The sequence below is a fragment of the Culex quinquefasciatus genome, chromosome 2, assembly GCF_015732765.1.
Source record: "Culex quinquefasciatus strain JHB chromosome 2, VPISU_Cqui_1.0_pri_paternal, whole genome shotgun sequence".
NCBI classification, from domain to species: Eukaryota; Metazoa; Arthropoda; class Insecta; order Diptera; family Culicidae; genus Culex; species Culex quinquefasciatus.
Window position 1 is genome coordinate 154,033,854 of NC_051862.1, and position 24,738 is coordinate 154,058,591.

Sequence of the window (24,738 nt, forward strand, 5' to 3'; positions counted from 1 at the left end):
ATAAAACCAACGGAAATCCCATCACCAACAACCAAGATAGAAACGCTACTAAATTAAAACCAAATTGTCACAAGTTCAATTTACCAACTAACAATTATATATTTCATATTTGGAATTACAATTTAGCGAAAAACCCCTCCCTTTCAATTCGTCGCCCTCACATTCTCATCTTCCGCCTTGATCTTCTCGCCGCACTCGAACCGCTGAAAGTCCACCACCTCCAGCTGGTTCGCCTCGAGCACCTCCCCAACGGTGTAGCTCGGATCGGCCAGATACTCCTGGTAGATCAGACACGTCTCGTCGTCCTTGTCGGCGGCCGGCTCGTCGCGGCCTTTGTCTCCGAGGCGGGTCGGCTTCATGCCGACCACGTGCTGGCAAACTTTGCGCGCCACCGAATCGCCATTTGAGTCCTCGGCGGCAGCAGTGTGACGGAACGCAAGCAGACTGCCGTACTTGCCGAACGCGGGAACGTCCGGGGTGGAGTCGTCGGCGGGTGCTGGGTGGACGTAGCCTGGAAGGGAAAAGGGAGAATTCACAAAAAAATGTTTTTGTTTCTCAGGAAAAGCCTTAAATTCTACTTAAGTATAAGATTAAATTTTATAAGTCATTTCGCGCCAAGTGACACACCACTCGAAATTGACTTGCATCGCGTGGTATAGGTAAATTCTGCAACTGGAAGCTTAAAAAATCGTTATTTCATAAAATTTCAATTCGTCCAAAAAAAAGGAATCTTGTGTAAAATTATCTGGGGAATACGATGATGAGGTTTAATTTAAAATTGAATTAAATAAAGTTTTAAATTGCGCAAAATCGTCAAAGTTTGTTTCCAATCGAAGATCTGATGACGCCATTCAATTCTTCGTCGAATTTCCTTTAAAAATAGCTGTCGAGTTTGCTCTATTCTTTATTTGTTTCCAAGATATGGCCATTTGAAAAAAGAAGCTTTTTGAAAAAATGACGAAAATCACAAAACATTGGGGCGGTGCCAAAGAAGAAAGGGTGGTCCAATTTGGTTCGAAATTGGGATTCTTAGTGAGGTTGTTAACGATAAAATTATCGAGGCTCGATAACGATAACAATAATTAGGGGAGCTGGGGGTAAGACGGCCAGGCGGGGTAAGACGGCTACCCCACTGTTTTAATAAGTATACTAATGAATATTACTAAAATGTTTAGCAATACTGTTCCTCATGCTAAATAATGCATTTGGAGTCACCTTTGCCAAAAATATTGTTTGAAATGGTATAAAAATAGCTCAAAATAAACAAATAATTTTTGAACTTGAAACTGGATGTAATTTTCATGAATAACAACTTAGGCATTTTTGTTAGATAACAATATGTTTTTCTGTCTTCAAATATTTTTTCATGTAAAATTGAAGTTTTCCCTAGATTATGTCCCTCGAAAAAGTTTAAAAATGCAATGAGCTATTTACAAAAAATGTTAAAAAAAATAATTTATTTGGGGGCAAGACGGCCACCTCCTCCGGGGGTAAGACGGGGGTAAGAGGTTATATTTTTGACGGTTTTTGACTATTAAGACATTTTTGTAGATAAGGAAAAGCATTTTCAATAAAACTTTCCATTTTTGGTCGCAATAATATGAAATTCACTGAGCCAAAACATGAATTTTTTAAACAGCATTTTTCTTCACATTTGAAACATGATTTTTTTTTTTCAACCAAAATAGTTATGATGTTCAGAGAAGTCTGTTCAACAAACCATGTAGGTATTTGGGTGGATTTAGCAAAGTTATTATAGTAGTTTATGCAACAAGTTGCAAAAAGAGGATTTTTTCAGCACGAGTAGTACATTTATCCAACGAGGTTCACCGAGTTGGATAAATACGACGAGTGATGAAAAAATCAACTTTTGCAACGAGGTCCATACAACGTTTTTTGCAATTCCGAAAAACACCCTTTCAACAGAATTATAGGACAAATATCCATGCATTGAGTCAATGAATCGTATAATTCAAAAAAACGTTGAAAAGTACAACTTTTCAAAACAAGTGCTGAAAAGTTCAACTTTTCAGCATCCATTTCAGTGCTGAAAAGTAGAACTTTTCAGCATTTGTTTTGAAAAGGGTTAATATTCCATTCTGTTATTTTTGGTACAGAAAAGTAGGCTGTTTCGTCGTCCAAGAATGACAGAAAATGTTAGTAGTTTCATGACGGAATTGCAAAAAGGTAATTTATAGCACTGACCGTCTTACCCCGTGTATTTTATATATAAACGATTTCAATTATTTTTTTAAATTTGCTGAAAAGTATTGAAAATTGGTTTTTAGACCAACTAATTTATGTCATTTCAAAATGGACTAGTAGTAGAACAATATGTACGTAATTTGAGATTAAATTAATCTGTTGTGTAAATTTTATTAGACTTCTTCCTTAGGGTGGCCATCTCCCCTATATCGTTATCGTCATTTAGATAATTCTATTGCCGATAATGGACGATAAATCATTTTTAAAATCTCTTTAAAGTCGACTTATTTCAACCATATCATGTTATACTTTCAATGCTTTCACTAAGAATATATTTTTTGAAAATGTAGTAAGTTTCGAAGTATGAATACTCAAAATTGTTCACAAAATACCGTATTTTTTTCGAAAATACTCAAATTTTCAAAATTTGCAATATGAGTAACAAATTAAGAGAAATGTTGTATGCGTTTTCACTGTATTCAAACTTTATTAGTTTTTTTTGCTGAAAATTATTTTTTTTTTGCAAAATACCGTATTGTAACAAAAATATTCAAAATTCGAAATATGGGTGTTTTGCGAAAATTGTTATTCTTTTTCAAATTATTAGATTTTTTGAAAAAGACAAAAAATTACAGAATACTGTATTGTTCGAATGTACTCAAATTTTCGTAACATAAGGCTGGTACAAATATTTTTAAAAGTTTTTGTCACCCCCCCCCCCCCCCTTCAAAATTGGCCCGAAAAATCAGGGGGCAAAAAAAATATGTTTACAATAAACTTCAAAATTTCAATGAAAATTCAAGTGCAACCAGCTGAAATCAAATTAAAATACATTCTTCTGCGTTTAAAATCATTTTTAGCATGTTTGGGTTTATTAAAAAGTCTTAAGATTTTTTGAAAATTTTCGATGCAAAATCTTTTTTTTCGATACAATTTTTGTTTTTGTCAGATCTTAGATTTTTTGAAACTAATGATTGCAAAACAACTGAACTAGTGTAAAATGCATTTTAAAACACTTTTTTCATTTAAATGTGAAAACTATGGCTTGTTATTTAAATTTATATATTTTTTTATTTTTTTTCCCCCTTGACCTCGGCCAGGGCCGAGGGACAAAAACTTTTTTAAATATTTGCATCGGCCTAAACAACAACGTAACAACACTTTTCTATAGTTTTTTTTTGAAAATACTGAGGTTTTTACAAAACACCGTATTTTTTTAAAATCCTTAAATTTGTATTTTTTTCAAATTGAGTATTTTCGAAAAAAGGTATTTTGAGATTTTTTTTGGTATTTTCAACAAAAAAAAACTTTAAAAAAGTGAAAAAGCATACGAAATTTTGCTTATGTTTTATGTTTTATGTTTTATGTTTTATGTTTTATGTTTTATGTTTTATGTTTTATGTTTTATGTTTTATGTTTTATGTTTTATGTTTTATGTTTTATGTTTTATGTTTTATGTTTTATGTTTTATGTTTTATGTTTTATGTTTTATGTTTTATGTTTTATGTTTTATGTTTTATGTTTTATGTTTTATGTTTTATGTTTTATGTTTTATGTTTTATGTTTTATGTTTTATGTTTTATGTTTTATGTTTTATGTTTTATGTTTTATGTTTTATGTTTTATGTTTTATGTTTTATGTTTTATGTTTTATGTTTTATGTTTTATGTTTTATGTTTTATGTTTTATGTTTTATGTTTTATGTTTTATGTTTTATGTTTTATGTTTTATGTTTTATGTTTTATGTTTTATGTTTTATGTTTTATGTTTTATGTTTTATGTTTTATGTTTTATGTTTTATGTTTTATGTTTTATGTTTTATGTTTTATGTTATATGTTTTATGTTTTATGTTTTATGTTTTATGTTTTTTAAAGAATTTAAGAATTTAAGAATTTAAGAATTTAAGAATTTAAGAATTTAAGAATTTAAGAATTTAAGAATTTAAGAATTTAAGAATTTAAGAATTTAAGAATTTAAGAATTTAAGAATTTAAGAATTTAAGAATTTAAGAATTTAAGAATTTAAGAATTTAAGAATTTAAGAATTTAAGAATTTAAGAATTTAAGAATTTAAGAATTTAAGAATTTAAGAATTTAAGAATTTAAGAATTTAAGAATTTAAGAATTTAAGAATTTAAGAATTTAAGAATTTAAGAATTTAAGAATTTAAGAATTTAAGAATTTAAGAATTTAAGAATTTAAGAATTTAAGAATTTAAGAATTTAAGAATTTAAGAATTTAAGAATTTAAGAATTGAAGAATTTAAGAATTTAAGAATTTAAGAATTTAAGAATTTAAGAATTTAAGAATTTAAGAATTTAAGAATTTAAGAATTTAAGAATTTAAGAATTTAAGAATTTAAGAATTTAAGAATTTAAGAATTTAAGAATTTAAGAATTTAAGAATTTAAGAATTTAAGAATTTAAGAATTTAAGAATTTAAGAATTTAAGAATTTAAGAATTTAAGAATTTAAGAATTTAAGAATTTAAGAATTTAAGAATTTAAGAATTTAAGAATTTAAGAATTTAAGAATTTAACAATTTAAGAATTTAAGAATTTAAGAATTTAAGAATTTAAGAATTTAAGAATTTAAGAATTTAAGAATTTAAGAATTTAAGAATTTAAGAATTTAAGAATTTAAGAATTTAAGAATTTAAGAATTTAAGAATTTAAGAATTTAAGAATTTAAGAATTTAAGAATTTAAGAATTTAAGAATTTAAGAATTCAAGAATTTAAGAACTTAAAATTTAAGAATTCGAGATATGAAATTTTTGTTAATCATCTCAATGGAGCACCCGATTCGAGTGGTAGAAATGACAGTTCTCCCATTAGGAATTATTGGAAAAATAGTAACCTACGACCAGTTGACCAGTTAGCATAGTTACCTCATTGTTGATTGGAAATAAATATTCATTCTCGTTTCAAACCTCAAACCCATTGGACGTGTTTCTACCCTGCTAAAAGGTTATGGGCCTTTGCACCAAGTCAAGAAATTTTTGCAAGTAACGGACGGAAACGGAAGTTTTTGAAGATGCCTAGAACTCGCCGCAGCGGAGGAAGCTTTCCGGAAGTTGCACCAAATGGAAACGGTGGTTCGGTGGAAGTAGCTGCAGGTGGAAGCGGCAGTGGCCAAGGTCCGAATGGAACCGGACAAGCGGCAAACGGAAACGGAGCAGCTGGCAACGGCGGGAACGGAGCCCCGCTAGCTCAAGTAAGGAACGTTCGGGTCACGAGTTCGGTGGCCATGCCGGCGATCGAGAAGCTAAAGGGTCGGGAGAACTACTCGACGTGGGCGTTCTCGATGCGGATGACCCTGATCCGCGAGGGCAGCTGCCCTGCCGTGCGACGAGCGGAAGGTGACATCGTAACGGAGGACCTGAAGGAACGGGCGCTGGCTACGATCTGTCTGGGTGTTGAAAACACCAACTTCGGTCTCATCCAGGACGAGGAAGATCCGAAGGAAGTCTGGAGGAAGCTGGCAGCTTCGTTCCAGGACAAGGGATTGCCGAGAAAGTTCGGTCTGCTCAGGAAGCTGACGTCGATTCGCCTCGAGGACTGCGCGAGCGTTGAAGAGTACGTCAACGAGCTTATGACGACTTCTCACAAGCTCACTGCGATCGGTTTTAAGGTCGACGATGACTGGATGGTAGCTTTGCTGTTCATGGGACTGCCGAGCTACTACGAGCCAATGGTCATGGGTCTGGAAGCCTCGGGGGCTGCTCTGACACCGGATTCAGTCAAGGCCAAGATCCTTCAGGACGTGAAGCACGAGAAGGGGCCGACCTACACAGAAAAAAAAGTGTAAAATTACACGACACGGAAACTTTGTTTTAAACGTAAACTCGCTTCATGTAAATTTGAAATCTGATGTAAATGGTTGAATGCCACTCAAACACTCGTCATGTAAAATGAGATTGCACGTAATTGGTAAATCTCGTGTAAATGACAAAAATGTTCACGAAAACAACCAAATTTGAACGGATGAAAAACATGTAAACTGTGAAAAACATTTAAAATCGTTCAATGTAAATCTAAAAGAGTGTAAAATCCCAAATTTTTTTCCTGCTGTTGTGATTGACAGCAAGCAAAATCAAAACAATTTTGTGCAGCCGCGGGTCAGTTCGGTTGCTCGGAAATGTAAGTGTCTTTCCGGCGGACCACTGTCATCGTAAAATTGGCAATATTTATCGATGGTTTGGACATTTTTGGTCGGTGTTCAACAAACCGATGCCCTTACCCTCTTGCATCTGATGTAAACAAAAAACGGAGTACGGAAGAAAATCGGAAGAAAACAATCTATTAGGGTCAATGTTGAAGTGTAAACAAAGAGTCTATTCTGCTCGTTCCTAATGTAAACATCAACTTACATGAAAGGGATGGACTCTTTGTTTACACTTCGACATTGGCAAATCTACATTGTTTTGCAACAAATATGGTTCCAATCTTTTAAAGCATTGATAAGGATGTTGCTGCATTAGCTTTGTCAGCACAAAACCAGAAGTCTCCAGAAAATGATTTTGCATCTGCCTGTTTCAAAAGGTAAGTTCAAAAATAAAGCCTGAAAAAAATATTTGGTGTATTTACCATTCTATTTTGAAATGGGTTCCAGAAGCTGAAGTGCACTTGCTTGTGGCTTAGCGCCGGGATCCAGGATGTTGCCCGTTAGCTGCTGATCCTGCTCTTCTAGGGACACATTTGTGTCCGGAAGCGGGTCGTCGAAATTTTTGTAGATGGTAGTTTGCTTTGCCATTGCGAACGAGCGTTCTCAACTTCAATAGTTTGTATCAGTTTCCTGCGTAAGATTCCCAGTTATTGTTATGCAATATAGGTAACTTATTTAAAAAAAAATACAAACCAATGTTACATATAATGCCATAAATCAGTCAATTTGAGAAAATTTACTCAACACTTTTTGAAAGTCTAACATAAAATGGTAAAAACAGCCAATAAAATGCAGAACGAAATATTCTGAACAGTTGACAGTTTAGAAAGCAAAACAAACAAACAGAGTTCCATTGCACGAAAAACTTGGCATGCCTATAAAATTGATTTTACAGAACTCCTACAAAAATTACTCAAAATTGAGTAAATCTAATCATGTTTTTTTATTTTCATTTAAAATTAACAATTGTTTTGCGTTGTGGAAAAGTTGTTCAATCAATAATGTTTTTGTTGTTGTTCCTTTTTACAAATTTATTTTTAAATTATCAGGACAATCTATTTTTTCTTGTTTCTTTTTATTATTCGGTTTGCATAGTTGAGTCGAGTCGCTAAAAGCTGTCAGACTCTAGTAAAAAGCTTGAGAAAATATTTTTTTATAAAACGCAAATATAAAATGCTTTTTTTTAATCAATCTAGGAAACTTCCTAGATTTTATTTACATTTTAAAGTAAAGTTTGGTTTTCTTCCGGAAACGTGCATTGAAATTGAAAGTTTCGTCTTAGCAAAGACACCCACCATATACACACTAAATTAAACTGGTAAATGAATTTCAAGGAATCATGAATTTAGATAAATCCCAGTCACGGCGTTCTCGCAGGATTCTTACAGAATTCTAGCAGAGAAAAATTATTCTTACTAGAACGCTGTCATCATCTTGCCAGATCTTTGCAAGAATTCTCAGAGAATTCTAGCTCAAATGCAATAACCGGTTCTAGCAGAATCCGGTGAAAGCAACCGGTTTTGTAAGAACCCTGCTAGAATCCTGCTAGAACTATTCTGACAGGCTATCCTGCTAGAATTATGTAAGAATTTTGCTAGAATTAGACGGCAAAATTTTCTGCTAGAATCCTGCTAGAATTTTTTCGGAATTTCATTGTTGAATACATTTAAGCAAAATAAAATTTCATTTCGAACAAAATTTATTTCACTTTTCATTACAAGTAATTTTCTGCTTTAATACCGGTCACATCATTTAAAATTCACCACGCAGGCGGCTGTTGATCCTTCGGTAGAGCACTCTGCTTTTCATTGTCAATCTGTCCGCGTAGCCCGGTTTGGGAATATTTGTAGACTATGTCGCGGCCTTGGTCGCGGCCAATGATGCAGAGGGGAGAATCCAGACATCAGATCCGAGGTCTGGATGTCGCAAAAACTGCAGAGCCATGTCTGCAAAGAGCGGAAAAGTAGGTTAAGTTTTATCATGCCTCATTTTTTCGAAAAGTATGCCGGAATGGTGGGAGTGACGGCTTACCTGCGATGGTTTGTTTTAATCTGCCAGCTGAGATTTGATTTCCGACGGAATCTCCAGATTGTCCTCGGAGCCAGCTATACGGCCAACGGCCTGGCAAATTGAAGCGGGCAGGGTTTTTTTTCGGGGAAAATTACGTCCATCTTGTTGAAATGGTTAAAAATGGAGCGAAAGTTAATCTTGTTGCAACATGATTTGAACCGGTAACACGCCAGCCAATCAGTGAGCAGTATTTTTCTGCTGGAAAATTCTTACAAAATTCTTACAGAATTCTGACAGGGCTGCTAGAATCATTCTAGCAGGATTCTTACAGAACCAATTCTGTAAGAAAATCTCGTATCTGGGATATTGCTCATTGCTTTTTAATAGTGCAATATTTATTTTGATTCCTTTCTTTGCAGTTTTTTCACCACTTGCTAAGATGAGGATTGTGTTGAGTGGATCGGTGGATCTCCGTTGTCAGCGGTCATCATCTGGCAGCGGTAACTGTTGTGTCCCGGCAGCGGTAACTGTGAGTCGCGGGAATATCCCGCTGATAATCAGGTCATGCAACATGTCCGGTGTGTGCTGGTGTACTTATTAGTGCTGCTTGTACACAGAAAAAAATATGTGAATTTACTCGACACGGAAAAAATGAATCACATGTAAATTCAGTTGATGTAAACTTGAGATTCGACGTAAACGGTTGAATCACACGTAAAATCACGTTTTTACGTATAATTTGTTGCAAATTTACATCAAATTGCATTTAAATTTAAATGTTTAATGACGTGCAAAAGTGTTACATCATTAATGATGTAACATTCGGAAATATTTTTTTGTGTGTAGGTGTACTCGATGTCCGGCAGACACTATCCGTTGAAGACCGGTGAGTTGACCTCGGCCGGGCTGGAACGCTTCTTGATGCGATAAATAGTTCCCGAGTGCACGCTACGGTCCAGAACGACACCATCATCAGTCGAGAATGCTGGATTATCATCCGCAGCTGGAAACTGGACACGTTTCAGACATCAGGAACTTGTCCTCGTCAAAGCCATGCGTGCCAAGCTGCGAGGTAAAAGCTGTGCAAGCCGGCACCGTTCCCGTACACGGAGAAGGAAGACTCGGTTCTGCAGACATTCAAGGACATCGTGTTCAGACCACCACCAATTAGTAAAATCAAAATACCAAGGTGAATCTTTATTGGTACGAGATTATAAGGTATTGAATTGACTCATTCGGATTGATTTCAGATCGTTGCCCTCGATGGACCAATTGATACTGGCGGCAAGTTAGCCGAATTATGAGCTGATGAAAAACTCTTCCCAGCGTTGTGGACTCCGCTTTACTACATCAACTCGTTCGTGTACGACCTGCGTAAGCTTAGCAAGCGGACATGTTTCTGATGTCTGAAACGTATCCACTTTTCAGCTGCGGATGAAAATATAGCATTCTCGACTCATTAAGGTACGACACTGGACCGCAGCGTGCACTTGGACATCATTTAGCGGCAATGTTGACCGTGGAGGATCGCATCAAGAAGTGTTCCAGCCCGACCGAGGTCAACTCACCGGTCTTCATCGGGCAGTATCTGCCGAATATTGAGTACATCTACAAGCAGCATTTTCTAAAAATACATCATCACACACCGGTACTGCTCGTTTACGACTGATTGTGAGCCCAGAGGACAGAGGACCGACAACGAAAAAATGCCGTCAGTGGTGGTTGGTTCAGGCCTGAGTTCAGGGACAAAGCACGCTCATACGATGAACTGGCTTCCTATTTTGACCCGTGACAGTGTTCTCCCAATACGACAGGTAAGCTGAACCGTAGAATTTCCTCGGGCCTCTATTTAAAACTTGTTATTTCTTTTTTTAGAATCGCATAGAATGTCAACAGACTTAAATTTCCAGGATGCTGTTAAAATGCCACAAGCCTATTGCCGGCAGTGCCTTCTGCTTGAATAGTTCCGGCCACCTGTGCCGGTTGAAGCGAAGTCAACTGACGGCATGATTGTCACGTGAATCTTGACAGGTTTAACTATGGTCGAATGATGACGTTTCAAATTATATAGTAAGTAGAAACGCTTCAGACTTTTCTGAAACAAGATGCTATTCGTTATTTAAATACATTTTCCATTTCGACATCCCCGTTGGATTTAGATTTTGATGTATTTCTCATAAGCTTCAACTTGTATTGATTTTAAACTCTTTGAATTGCACGCTTTTGGTTTATACTGATCTAAAATAGATTCAATACACAACCGTAAGAATGCGTTTTAAAAATACATGCGTGCCAATACAAACCGTAATGCTTTTGAAATTTACATCAGATTCTAAATTCAACGGGGTAAAATTGGGTAAATTTACGTATATTTCATCGGAAATTTACATGTTTTCGAAGTGTTGTTTGTTCGGCTCGATTACATCGGATGACATTTAAATTTAAAATGAAGTTGATGTAAATTCGCATCATTAATGACGTGCACTTTTGGTACATCATAAATGATGTAAATTTACCCGAATTTTTTTTTCTGTGTACGCCGGATACGACAGTGCACTTTGTACCAGGGGTACAAGTTCGAGTCGGACCAGGGAGCAGCTGCAGTCAAGAACAGAAAAGCGATGCTTTGTATGCGACAAGCCGGGACATTTTGCGGCCAAGTGTCCAGAGAAGCGGATCGAAAAATCGAAGCCTATAGCCTGGTTCAGCACGGACACGACGGGTGGTGTCCAAGCAGGCGCATGGTACTTGGACTCAGGAGCATCGTGTCATCTGGCAACATCGAAACAGAACCTCAACGGAGAGGAGTCTGTGCAGTTCGTCGTTCACAGAAAAAAAAAATCGGGTAAATTTACATCATTTATGATGTACCAAAAGTGCACGTCATTAATGATGCGAATTTACATTAACTTCATTGGAAATTTAAATGCCTTCCGATGTAATCATGCGGAACAAAATAGTCTTGAAAACCTGTAAATTTCCGATGAAATCTACGTAAATTTACCCAAGCCAAAAAATTTTTTTGCTTCGTTGAATCTGGAATCCAATGTAAATTTCATGATTTCTGGTTTTCATGCTATTCTTGAATGCTGCTTCAAAAGAAATGCTTTTTGTTTTAAAAGTAAACAAACAAAACATTTCAATGAACAGCCTTCATTCACAGTATAAAAATCAAATATTTTGAAAACAACATCGAACTCCAAATTCAACAAAGCGTCAGAGAATTATGTCGCACTAAAAATCAATAATATCGTCATCAGGGGTGACATTGGGTCTGGGGTGTGGGCATTTTTGTATAACCCAATCTCACCCCCCAGACCCCATGTCACCCTTGATGACTGTACTATAGTTATTCTTTTGAATAAATATAACTCAAGACAAAAATTCTAAACTTACAAGGTTATGAATTCATTGTTTGCTGTCATCAGCCGACATGAAGTCACGTTGTTGGCGCTCTCGATATGCTGTATTTACAGTTGTATTTGCTGCTCACTGCCATCACCGCCGGCAATCAACACTGTAAGATGTCGCTCAGCTGTTCCGGTGCGTCAACACCCTGCACCAGGAATATCTGGCTCGTTGTATCGTCTCCGTCGATAATTTAGAAAGTTTTCCGCTGGATCACCTTCTTGTACAGCACGCCTGCGAACCGCAGCTGCTGCTGGACCTCATGTCCTTTTGCAACTGGTTGCCGACGTCGTTCAAACTGGGAATATTGGACGGCAACTGCTGAAGCTCCTGCTTGGGCTGCTTCTGTTGCTGGTCTTCACCTTGATCAAGCGTTGACATATTGTTGGAACCCTGGTTCTGGAGAACGGATGAGAAAGAGATAGAGTAAGAGTAAGATTAGTAATTTCGTAACAATTTACTACGCGCCGAACCGTAACTTTTTACTGTTAACACTTGATACTGACTGCGCTTCGTTCTGGCTTTCCACTACCTGATATCGCTGCTGCCGCCATCGTAGAACTAAAAAACACTCGTCGTAAACGGTCCACCAAAACCAGAACCCACCGAAAAATCCAGCATAAGACACATTCCATGCTAGAGCTGTTGCTTGATGTACTTGTTTTCCATGTGCCTCGAGATCCTGCACAAACACGGTTACGGTTAAAGGTTGAGTTAACAGTGGCCACCGGAGCCGACTTCATGGTCCTCCTGAATCGCTCCTATCTGGTCGATTTTTTCCCAGACACTTCCGACAAAGCTGCGACGAAAACTTCACCATCAACACCGAACACGGACAATTCGAGACGATCGCAGTAGGCGGCTTCATGATAATGCTCACCCAAATGTTTGTAAACAAAAAATGACGTTGACAGTCAATGGAAATTCGAATTATAGACCGGCAAAAAGAAATCGATGATTTTTTTGTCGGAGTTCAATTCACCCAAGTTAGGGTAGGAAAGAATCCAATAGAGCTATCTAAGCCCGATCGCACGCACGCTAGGGCACCATTTGTTTTGCTGGATGGTACAAAATTTAACCTCAACATTTTTCGCGTACGCACAAACAATACATACGCACGTAGATAACTCTATGCGAAATGTTTATTTTTTAACAGAGTCAAATCGATTTTCTTTTTATCTCGTCATGACATTTTATATTTAAAAGTTTTTGAATAAGTTTTATGAGTTCAATAATCAAACAAAAATAACAGTTGCGCGACTGCAGTGCTATCATTTGCGCGTAATAACTTTCAGGCTGGTACCGTAAACTGGGGTGACTTTGATAGCCCGGGGTGACTTTGATAGGTTTTTCAAATGCCCGTCAAATTAATATCCAAACATATTTGAAAATTTTGAGTATGTAAGCATTAAGGGATAGTTTATTATCGAACATATAGCAAAAATGTGACTGTTACATTCAGGGTTACCAGGTCTGAAGAGTAAAAAATCTGGCAAAAAATCTGGGAAAAATCTGGCAAGCCACTTTTCTCAAAGTAATAAGTAATTTTTTGTTCAAAAACTGTGTATTTTCACCTTTTTATACATTATAGCTTTACAAAATAAACAAAATACGTCAATAACACAATGTGAGGAAGAAATAGAAAATTATTTTTTTCTAATTGGCGCTCAAAAAATCTGGCAATGCCAGATTTATCTGGCAACCTGGCACCCCTGGTTACATTGGATGTATCAAAATTAGTGGCCAAATCAAATTTCTATCAATGTCACCCCAGGCTAAGTTTAACTGAAATCAATTTTAAATGCATCCCCCAGAATCACTTTTAAGCATGTTTGGGTTAATCCAAAAATCTTTTGAATTTTGTTGAATTTTCAACCGCAAAAAGGTTTTTTTCTCAAAAAAAATATTCGACAAGACAAGCCAATTTTTGGAAAAGTTTTAATGTCATCTAAAAAAGTTAAGCTTTTACTCCTAGCCTTAAAAAATCTGACCTTGTACGGAGATGGTCATTTTGCAGAGTTTAGTTGGATCTTGATAAAAAAAACTTAAGATAAATTTAAAGGATAAGAGAATAAGATGAGCCATAACATTAAACTTTGCGAAGTTTATTTGAGTCAAATGAATTTATTTAAATCGTTTATTGGAGACCAGTTTGTCCCGCTCAAAAAAAAAAATCAAATCAAACACGCTGTTCCCCTATGGATAAAGAACACAACAAATCAGGAGTTTTTTTAAAGGTCCTATAAAACAAATTTTAAATTTTGGATTTTTGGGTGATTTTAAAGCCACGTTGAGTCAGAGGTATTTTAAAACATCCAAAAAGCAAAAAAAAATGTTACGATTACACTTTTACAGTGTGGCATGAAAATTCGAATACTCACTTTTGGGTAAAACATAATTTGTCGGAGTTGTAATACAATCAAATTATCGCTCTTCCAAGGTAGTCGTGTAAGCACACCCCGACAACTTTGACAACAGTTTTTTTTTCAAAAAGTTGTGCTTCTACCAGATTTTGTTTGGATTTTCGTAGAAAGTATAAATTTTTAAGATTATTGAAAGTGAAAAATACCATGATTTGGCGGAAAAGAATTCTTTTCAGCTAAAGCAAGCAAAAGATTAGCAGAATGCCTGTTTGAACCCACCGGAGGAGTGGTTTTACCGGAGGAACCAAGGCTGCCCGTAAAAGTGCCCCGTACGCCGGCCAGTGCTATGAAAAATGTCCGTCAATACTTCACAGTACGATGATTTTACCTGAAATCCTTTGGTACCGGATTTCAGAGGTTCCTGCTCGCAAGTTGCCGTTTCAGTGGTGGTACCGGAATACGACCAAAACATCAAGATTGATCTTAGTTCCCAGTCGGTGACCCCTAGGAAGCTTACCTGATCTATTGCGCGATCTACGCCAAGCTTGCCTATAAAACATCCAGCTGGTCTGCCGTATCAGAGTTGAACGCGCTCCAGATTCTGCTTGCCCTTTACCTTCCGGCTTCCGGCATCAACTTTTGTCTCGCCCTTTGCCTTCCAACTTCCGGCATCATATTCTCCACCATTAAGCAGAGGATTTAGCTACAAGTAGTTTGACCACTAACTATCAATAATTAGTTTCCTGAATAAGTTTTTATTAACATATTTTTGTACCAGCGATCCAATTTTAAATACTTATCTTATCGAATTTGAACCATTTCGTTGCCGAACCATGAAAGAGATGCCACCCGCAACCCTTTTTAATTGGCCTTCAATTGGAATCCTTTGTTTCCCAAAAGTTTGCTGCACCCACCATAACGTTTGTGAAGATTTTTACCGCAAAATCGAGCACCTAAACCTTACGAAACAGCTCTAATTTGTGCGCGCAAAACTTATAAACATTGCACTGATTTGTTGTCGTCAACAGATTGAACTGTCATTCTCAAAATAGAGTTGCAACTTAAGTTTAAATGCTTAATGAGTTTACATTTACAGATATTTACATCAAATATGCAATTACATGTTTTTCATTATTTCAAATTTATGATTTGCTGGAAGCAAAAGTTCCATTTACATGAGATTCGTGAATTACAACGAATCTCATTTTATGTGAAGGCCCTTTAAATGCTATTCAGCGTTTTACAATGAGTTTCAAATTTACATTGAGCATGTTTACATTTGAAACATGGTTTCAGTGTCGTGTGAATTTACACTTTTTTTTCTGTGTTGGAACGGCGAACAACGGTTCGATGACGGCGGTCTCAAGAGGAAACGTGGCATTGGAGTGTCCAGACGGCAGCTTGGACATTCGCGGAGTGCTGAAGATCCCAGACCTGGCCTCGAATCTGCTCTCGGTGAGTACAATCTGTAAAGAGGGCCACACGGTGATCTTCACGGCAAAGCAGTGCAAGATACTGGATGAAGACGGTAAGCAGGTCGCTTCCGGGCGAGAGGAGGGCGGACTGTATCGATTGGCCGAGATGAAGCTGTCGCCGAAGATGGACGAATCGGTCGTGTGTCGACCGGAGAGGGCGTTTCTGGTCAACACGGCGAAACTGATGGAGAAGACGGCAGAACCGGTTGCAGAGGATGAGCAGTCCGGCACGAACGATCGGACCGTTGCGGTAGACGGTGATGGTGAAGCTCGTGGGGAGGCTGGCCTTGCGCTCCCGCCGCAACAAGATAGACCCGTTGACACTTGTCAACAAGAGTCGAGGCACAGCGGCCGGGAGCGCCGTTGTCAAGGCAAGTACGATGACGTTTGTTCCGGTACTTTTTCTGTCGCGGATTTCTATTCACAGCCTGCTACTGTAAAAGACGATTATCTCTTGGAGGTCGGTTCACTGAGTGTCGAGGTCATGCGGCGACCTGACTGTGAAGCTGGGAACGGACCCAATCTCGACGGCGGAGCTGATGCGAGAGGTCAAGCAACTGCCGTACGTGAACCAGGAAGAGGACGAATGAGTGGATTTACGGTTCCGGTGTTCAAGAGGTTGCTGTCTATCGAGCTGGACGAGTTTGCCGACGTGGAATCCTACGTGGACGAGTTCATGGCACTGGCTCGTGGTCTAGAGGACAACGGTTACGTGATTGGAGAACCAATGCTCGTGGCGTTGTTGCTGATGGGACTGCCGGTGAGCTGTGATTCCTTGGTACAGGAGGTGGAGAGCTCAAAGATGTCGCTGGAGGCTGCGAAAACTCGGATTCTTCGAGACGTTCGTTTGTTGCAGGAGGAGTTCGAAGGAAGTCGGATGGCGCGTGAGTCCGCCGAAGGGCTAGGAGATGGAGGCGATACCGATTGAGGAGGAGTCAGGGGAACAATCGGGTTCGCCACTTAGTTCGTTAGGGAAGTTTTTTCAATGGTCGTAGTCTAAGGAGGAGTATTGGAAGAATAGTAACCTACGACCAGTTGACCAGTTAGCATAGTTACCTCATTGTTGATTGGAAATAAATATTCATTCTCGTTTCAAACCTTAAACCCATTGGACGTGTTTCTACCCTGCTAAAAGGAATACATTAAAGAAAAAAGCAAAAACTGCTCGAATGAAAGTGCTCCATTGTTTTTAGACTTCTGTATATATTTTTTTAATTTTGACTTTATCAATATTTTAGAATTCAGATTTTTTTAAAAATTTTAATTTAATTTTTTTGTTTATTTTGAATTGCAGAATTTTTAAAATGTGAAATTATATGTAGTTGTTGAATCTAAAAAAAACAAAACAAAAATCAAACATGTTTTAAATTATTGAATTTCAGAAACTTCAAATTTTAAATGTTGGAGCATTCATTTTGAAATGTTTTGATCTTTATATTTTTTCCCCAAGAAGGTTTAAATTAAGAGCGAGTACATATGAAACTAGCATCTGGTCAAAATATGAGCACTCTAGGTCAACGGGAAGTGGGGCAAATCGGGACACAAAGTTTGAAGGTTCAAAAAAGTCAAAAATCTTAAAAAAGCTGTTACTCAGGCAAAATTCAATTTAATTTCAAAATTCAAAATGCATTTGAAAGGGCTTAAAAAATGCAACAAAATGCAGGGAGAAACATCCCAATTGGTTATACAGTCGACTCTCTGGTTGTCAATAACCAAGGGACCGTCGAGGAAGAGAAGCATCAGTTTACAGAACGATGCAAAATGAAGACTCGATTGAAATTTGTTTCTTCTTGCTAACCAGCTATGGGAGAGAATCATGGCAACGCCCAGCAAACAAAAACAAAGAAATGTCAAACACCCTTCAAAGCTTCGTTTTTCAAAGAAAAATGTCTATGCAAGCCATGAGAAAGTGAAATTATTGACAACCGGAATAGATGTTTAAAGCAAACAGAATCCAAGGGACCGTCGAGGAAGAGATCCTTCAAGCAAGAGAAAATATCGAGGAATAAAGTCAATCGAAGTATGCAGTTTGAAGGGACTGAAGAATTCATCGGTACATGGAGCAATATTGATATCGAGAAGATCGACAGCCAGAGAGTCGACTGTATCTAAAAGGAGTTATTGACATTTTAGTGAAAAAATAGCATAATTTTCAAACTCAAATAAAAAAGTGTTCCATCCAGATATCAACTCGGTTTGAACTGCAGCTTGTAGGGGACATCTGGGACTAACATCTGAGACTGAGACCGCTTTGGGTAAGGCAGTTTAACATATTAAATAGACACTTTTACTTTTAGTGAATTTTTTGGTTGTACATTTTTGCTCGGGGGACCCCTTAGATCAAATTTTCCGGTGATAATTTTATCATATTCGTTTTCCTGAGACAACTTCACAATAGAAACATGCATAAAAATGTTTATTTTCATTCATTTAAACCCTTTAAAAAATGAAAGTTAAAAAAAATTAAGAAGCTGCTTTTTTTCTGGTGTCATCTAGTATCCTTGGAAACGAACTTGATTTTTAATAAATGTGAATCGAAGATTTTTTTAACTTTCATTTTTTAAAGGGTTAAAATGAATGAAAATAAACATTTTTATGCATGTTTCTATTGTGAAATTGTCTCAGGAACACGAATATGATAAAATTATCACCGGAAAATTTGATCTAAGGGGTCCCCCGAGCAAAAATGTACAACCAAAAAATTCACTAAAAGTAAAAGTGTCTATTTAATATGTTAAACTGCCTTACCCAAAGCGGTCTCAGTCTCAGATGGTAGTCCCAGATGTCCCCTACAAGCTGCAGTTCGAACCGAGTTGATATCTGGATGGAACACTTTTTTATTTGAGTTTGAAAATTATGCTATTTTTTCACTAAAATGCCAATAACTCCTTTTAGATTTAACCAATTGGGATGATTCTCCCTGCATTTTGTTGCATTTTTTAAGCCCTTTCAGATGCATATTGAATTTTGAAATTAAATTGAATTTTGCCTGAGTTATAGCCTTTTTAAGATTTTTGACGTTTTTGAACCTTCAAACTTTGTGTCCCGATTTGCCCCACTTCCCGTTGACCTAGAGTGCTCATATTTTGGCCAGATGCTAGTTTCATATGTACAAACAACCCCTGAAAATTTCAGGCAGATTTGTGAGGTCCAAACGACGTCCCATACAAAGGGGTATGCCCTGTTCGTGGACTCGCTCTTAAGAAATCCCATCTAAAATTCAAAGCCAGCTTCTGTTGCGTCCAGTCAAGCTCATATTTGGGATTTGAACACAGTTCGCCCACCGGAACAAGGCCCAATAAACATTTTTGTTACTCCCTAATGACTATATCTTGGGTCTGGGGAATAGTTTGAAATATAATTCGAAAGATTAAAAATTGCCAATTTTTGGAAGACATATGGGAGAGAGGGAAGAAGTAGAAAATAAGAAGAAAATTCTGTAATGCGATATAACTTACCCGTCAACTTCACCTCCGCCGGCGCCCTATAGCAAATCGCCCTGTTCAGCGACGCATTCTCCCCGACCGTCCCGATCATCAGCGCCAAATGATCCCCCAGCGACTTGCCATCCTCGAGCTTAATCTGCTTCAACGCCTCGCTGTTCAGCCCGTGCTTGGTCAAATTCGCATCCGTCTCCAACTGGGCCACGTATCGCACGCACGCCGCCGACGCCGCCTGCACAAAACTCTGAAAGCTCTGATTGCGCGCCACAAAGTCCGTCTCGCAGTTCACCTCGACCATCGCGCCAATGTTGTCCCGCACGAGCACTCCCACCAGGCCCTGGCTCGTGTTGCGACCCTCCAACTTGGTGGCCTTGGACCAACCCAACGTTTGGGCCTGCTCCTTGAGCCACTGCTCGGCCTTGGCCAGATCGTTGCCGTGCATTTCGAGTGCTTTCTTACAGTTGGCGAACGTGTAGCCGGTTTTCTTGCGCAGCGTGGCCAAGGCGCTCTTCTCGGCGGTGGCCGCCGCATACCAACGGCAGTGGATTGATGGCGCTGTGGTGGTGCCGGTCACCAGGCGGGTCAAGCGGGTCAGCATCATGCTGGAAATGGATTGGTTATTTGGACACATGAAAACAATGCTTTCGCTATGTTATAATACTTTAATAGTCATCTATAAAAATGAGTTACAATGGTAGATTCTTAAATCAACACGCAAATCAATCGTTAAATATGTTTTCGATATAATGTTACACTCTAAGTATCTTCATGTTATCAATGTAAAAAAAGTATATCGTAAATAAATAACATCAAATATGGTTATCCGCAGGACCACAAACACTACACATGCTCTCCCTCTCTGCTCCCCGGAATGCCAACGTTACGTTTCGCCCCTCCCACCCCCCTTAATCCTCTTCCCCTATCAGCTCGTCAAAGAACTCCGCAAACTCCTGCGCGTACGCCAACCGCTCGTTTCTCGTCCACGAGCTCGTATTCGGCCGGAACTGCATGACCTGGGTGAGCAACTTCTCGAATCCCATCAGCTCTTCCTCGATCCGCCGTTCGTCCTCCGGATCTTCCTCGCCCGCTCCTTCCGTAGTTTCGTCCTCCTTCCCTGCTTCAGCGCCGCCCCCACCACCAGCTCCTCCCGTCTTCCGGTGCATGTCCACGTTGGACCAGATAAAGTTTTGCAACGCTTGAATCAGTTCGTCCACCCCAGCCGCCTCGCCATCCTCCTCTTCCCCCACCGTCTCCCCGCCACCCGTCGGATCCAGCTCGATCACGTCCAGCACGTTGCAGAACTTCTTCGCCTCCCGATACGTAATTCCCTGGTCCGCCTCCTCCTGCAACTCCGCGCACAGCAAAATCCCAAACTCAATATCCGCCTCCGTAACAAAAGCCGCGTACTCCGGCAGTCGCTTCAAAAAATCCCGATCGCGAGCGTCAAAATAGATCAAAACCCCTTCCAGCTGTTTCAGAATGGCCTCCGGCACTTCGCCGAGCTCTTTCCCGCCCGGCCAGCCACAAAACACCACATCGGTTTCGTAGTACTTGGTCCGGATGTGATAGCAGTGGCCGGCGAGTCCGTCCGCAAGCACAACCGTGCCCTCCGTCGCCGGAGCCTTCCGCACGCGGCCAATCACATCTTCCGGCTTGACGGACGCGTCTGCCGACACGACCAGCACCACGGGTTTGTCCATGTGTCACGTGTGGCGGTGGCCAATCTGAAACAGGCGGACCGGGAATTAGAATCTGTTTTGCGTGCGTGTGTTTTCTTTTTCGTTTGAGCCAGCGCCGGAGTTACATCATTCGGGGAGGCGACAAAGTCGTCGATTTTTGGCACGATTCGGAACCGAAACCACAAACCCTTACCATTTATCAAGTAAAGAGTACTTACATTACAAGTATCTGTCTGATTTAGCTCGATTTAATGCGAATTTCACGGATTTCACCACCGAATTTCACTTGAGAATCCAAATCGGCACTTCACACTTTGGATATTTTTCGCGAGGTTAGAGAGAAACGTCAAAAGCTTGACAAACGAGAGAAAAAAAAAACAAGCGAGCTGCTTTATCGACGAGCGATGGAGGGATGTGAGCCGACATCGCCCGAACGGTGATAACCAGGGCCCCGGCGATGGCCTGATATGAGCTACCGAACAACATTGGCAATATGGCGTCGTTTGTGTGATAACACACTAAATTGAAATTGGGTACTAAAGCCCTATGTTAATTTTTATATACAACTGTAAAAAACACGATTAAAAACCATTTCTAATCACTTTTTTTTTATTTTAATACAAAAAAAAATTGACAAGACAACATTTTTTCGATTGATAAACTATGGTCCACTTGGAACGAGCTGTCAAGTAGGACCTTTTCTGTCAAGAAGGACCATGAAGTTAATTTTTTTAAATTCAATTAAAAATCCATTTTAAATCCTTTGTGGTCGTTCAAAGGGTCATAGTACTCAGACAAATAAGCTTTATCGTTATGATCAATAATATCACAAATTTATACTTCATTTTAGGACCCAATTGTTTCCAAAGTCGATTGAGACGCCGCATAGTTTAAATACTTGAGTATTGCTGGAGATTTTTGTTAAATCAATTTCTATTATTGTTTTGTTTTGGGTATTTTAGAGTATCTCTGGCTCGAGGCACAAGCACTCAGAAAGCAAAACTGTCATAATTTTATTTTACGGTCGTGATTTATTACCTTGACTTTTGATTTATTACCTTGCATATAAAAATTAATTATATTGCATTTTTCCGAAAAGTTTTCGCCAAATTTAACGAAAAACTGAATAAAGAGGTCTATATATACTAGGGAAGGTACGTTTTTCAAAAAGTTCTCGGATCTAGTTTTAGTATGGTTCCCCTTGTAGGGCATGCCCATAGGGACTTTCATGCCAAATATCAGCTCATTTGGTTGTAAACTGGCTGTGCGCATCAGAGTTAAAGCTTCGGTAAAAGTGTTCTCCAGACCATTCCCCATAGGCCTGACCATACCAGAAGTTGGCGCGTGATTTTCCCAGACCTGTAGGAGCGTTTGAACAAAAAGTTCCAATTTCCCATAGTAATTCCCATGTAAACTTTAACCCTGATGCGCGCAGCCAGTTTACAACCAAATGAGCTGATATTTGCCCGTGATTTCCCAGTAGTCAAAATCCGCTTAAAATTAATGCGAAATGTGTTATTTTATTAAAATATGTTTTAAGCGACATAAAACCGCAGCTTTGAGCCATAGATTTTTTTTTTCTAAATAGAAATTTTTTTCACTTCTTTTTATTTGACTAACAATTAAAAGATGCCAAATATTCAATATTACGCCATTCTATATGTTAGTCTTGATTCCAAAATTTTTAGAACATTTTTTTCGAAGAGATCATAAAATTTCACAAATGTTTCATTTTTTTGCACTGAAAATTGGATAATTGGTCCTAAAATTAAGCTTTAATTTGTGATATGATTGTTCACAACGATAAATCTTATTTTTCTGAGTACGACCTCAAAGAATTTAAATTGATTTTTAATTCAATTTTTAAAAATTAACTTCGCGGCCCTTCTTGACAGAAAAGGTCCTACTTGACAGCTCGTTCCAAAGGAACCATAGTTGATCCATCGAAAAAATGTTGTCTTGTCAATACAATTTTTTTTGCATTAAAATGAAAAAAAAGTGATCAGAAATGGTTTTTAATCGTTTTTTTTTTATTGTTGTACACAGTGTTGCAAATGAGTGATAGAAAAGCTATCAAATGATTATCTCTGCACCAAAAACATCCGAGAGTGTAGCGGCCGTCACTATAGCTTGTGAGATCTCTTCCTTAGTCTCGTGATTCCCAGCGATGTCATTCTCTCTCTGTCACTCCTCCCCTTTTCCTAGACTATGCGCTCTCACCGCTGAGTCCCTCAATCTCTCCGAAAACTGCAATGAGAGAACGCGAGATGGCGATTAGGAGCCGACCACGCATGACGTCCCGTTAAACTGCGTTTGCGAAATTGGTTTTGTGGCGGCTTTTGTGGTTAACCGCTTTTGCGGTATGATGATCGTGGAAGCGGGAATGAGAGAGATAAGGAAAATGTCAATCGCGAGTGTGTAAACACGAAAACTTGTTCGGCTATGTTCGGCGCTGAGAGTTTCAATAAGGAGAGAAGAGCAGTTGTATTTGAGACATGAATATTCAGGCGGGATAATTGTATTTGCTGAGAGTTGATATTTTGATATTTTAACAACCCTGGTTGTACATAAAAATTGACATAGGGCTTTAGTACCCGATTGGGTCCTAAAATGAAGCTTAGATTGCTGATATTATTGTTTACAGCGATAAAGCTTATTTTTCTGAGTAAAATGACCCTTTGTACGACCACAAAGAGTTTAAAATTAATTTTTAAATTAATTTTGAACAATTTACCTCGCGGTCCTTCTTGACAGAAAAGTTTCCACTTGACAGCTCGTTCCAAGGGGACCATAGTTGATCCATCGAAAAAATGTTGTCTTGTCATTATTTTTTTTTGCATTAATATGAAAAAAAGTGATCAGAAATGGTTTTTGATCGTGTTTTTAACCGTTGTACATAAAAATTTACATAGGGCTTTAGTACCCAATTAGTAGCTTAGATATTGGCATTAGAAAATGTGAAATCTAGATTAAATTTTAAAAGGTCCTATCTGCATAGGAAACCCATGAGGGATAGGTTGTTTTGAAAATGTAATCTAGAAATGTATGTTAGGCAATTTTATTGGAACTTTTCTCTACTTTTCGAAGAAATGTTTTCAGGAAAGGAATAGACTTTTTGGACATATAAAAAAATCGAAAACTGGATTTTTTCATTCAAAATTTAACTTATAGTTTCTATATCTTGAAAACGGTGCACTTTATCAAACAATCTTTCAAGTATTTTTTGATAGCAAATTTGATTTTACATTGAAGAAGATGATGATTTTTTTCTTTCTTTACAAGAAAATCATCATGTCTCATTAAATTCTGAAAGATCAGGAAGCCAAAAAAATTATTATTTCCATAAATCTTCTAGATCAACTGAAAACAATCTCAAATGCATTTACCTGAATTCATAATTATGATGAAAAAATTTTTGATACTTAGATATTTGGAACTTGTGATTCCAAAACAACTGGACATGTGTAATATGCATTTTAAAACACTTTTTTCGTTCAACTGATGAATTGTAGAAAAAAAAAGAAAAAAATGTTCGGATTGAGTTACACACATTTTTTCTAAAAAGTGCTGCAACAAAACCTCAAAGAAATCTTTTTTCTTCATTTTGATATGTTCTATACATATCATTCAACACTTAAAATTAATTCAAAAAAATGTATGCATGAATTGTTTGATAAACTTATCAACCACAAAACGCCTACGCACTTGAAGTTAAATTTATGGTCCTACTATTTTTACAATCAAAAAGGTGCGATTATGGAGACTTGATCCCTGCCTTTTTACATTTACTGGAATCAGCCTCAAGTTTGATTAATTGGTTTGGTTTTCGTACATGGATCCCTTTAGTATGGTTGTAGATGACTTACTGAAGTTTGAATCACTTTTGAAAGTTTTTTTAAACAAAAATTACAATTTCAATTTTGCTCTAGAAAATAATATTTTAAGTTTTTATATTCTTTACATACTAAACTAGTTATATTTTGAACACAAAC

At 37.9% G+C, this 24,738-nt stretch overlaps 1 protein-coding gene across 2 annotated transcripts; it reads right to left on the minus strand.

Annotated features, from left to right (window-relative positions):
• Positions 1-74: 74 nt before the first annotated feature.
• On the minus strand, positions 75-21,103 carry LOC6036175 (elongation factor Ts, mitochondrial). 2 transcript variants are annotated; one of them, XM_038255586.1, is made up of 3 exons: positions 20,965-21,103; positions 19,083-19,669; positions 75-511 (listed from the first exon to the last, which is right to left on the minus strand). In XM_038255586.1, exons 2-3 carry the CDS (start codon positions 19,666-19,668, stop codon positions 144-146), a joined length of 954 nt encoding a protein of 317 aa, XP_038111514.1. In that variant the 5' UTR covers position 19,669; positions 20,965-21,103; the 3' UTR covers positions 75-143. The 2 variants fall into 2 exon arrangements, with proteins under 2 accessions (XP_038111514.1, XP_038111515.1); XM_038255587.1 differs by lacking the exons at positions 75-511; positions 19,083-19,669 and adding an exon at positions 19,710-20,791 and having other exon boundaries at positions 20,965-21,092.
• Between the last annotated feature and the right edge of the window lie 3,635 nt (positions 21,104-24,738).

Excerpts from the sequence above, each read along its gene's own strand:
- LOC6036175 (XM_038255586.1), bottom strand. The coding sequence starts at position 19,668 with ATGATGCTGACCCGCTTGACCCGCCTGGTGACCGGCACCACCACAGCG. Across the intron at positions 512-19,082 it reads GGCGGAGGTGAAGTTGACGG|GCTACGTCCACCCAGCACCC; the intron begins GTAAGTTATATC and ends TTTCCCTTCCAG.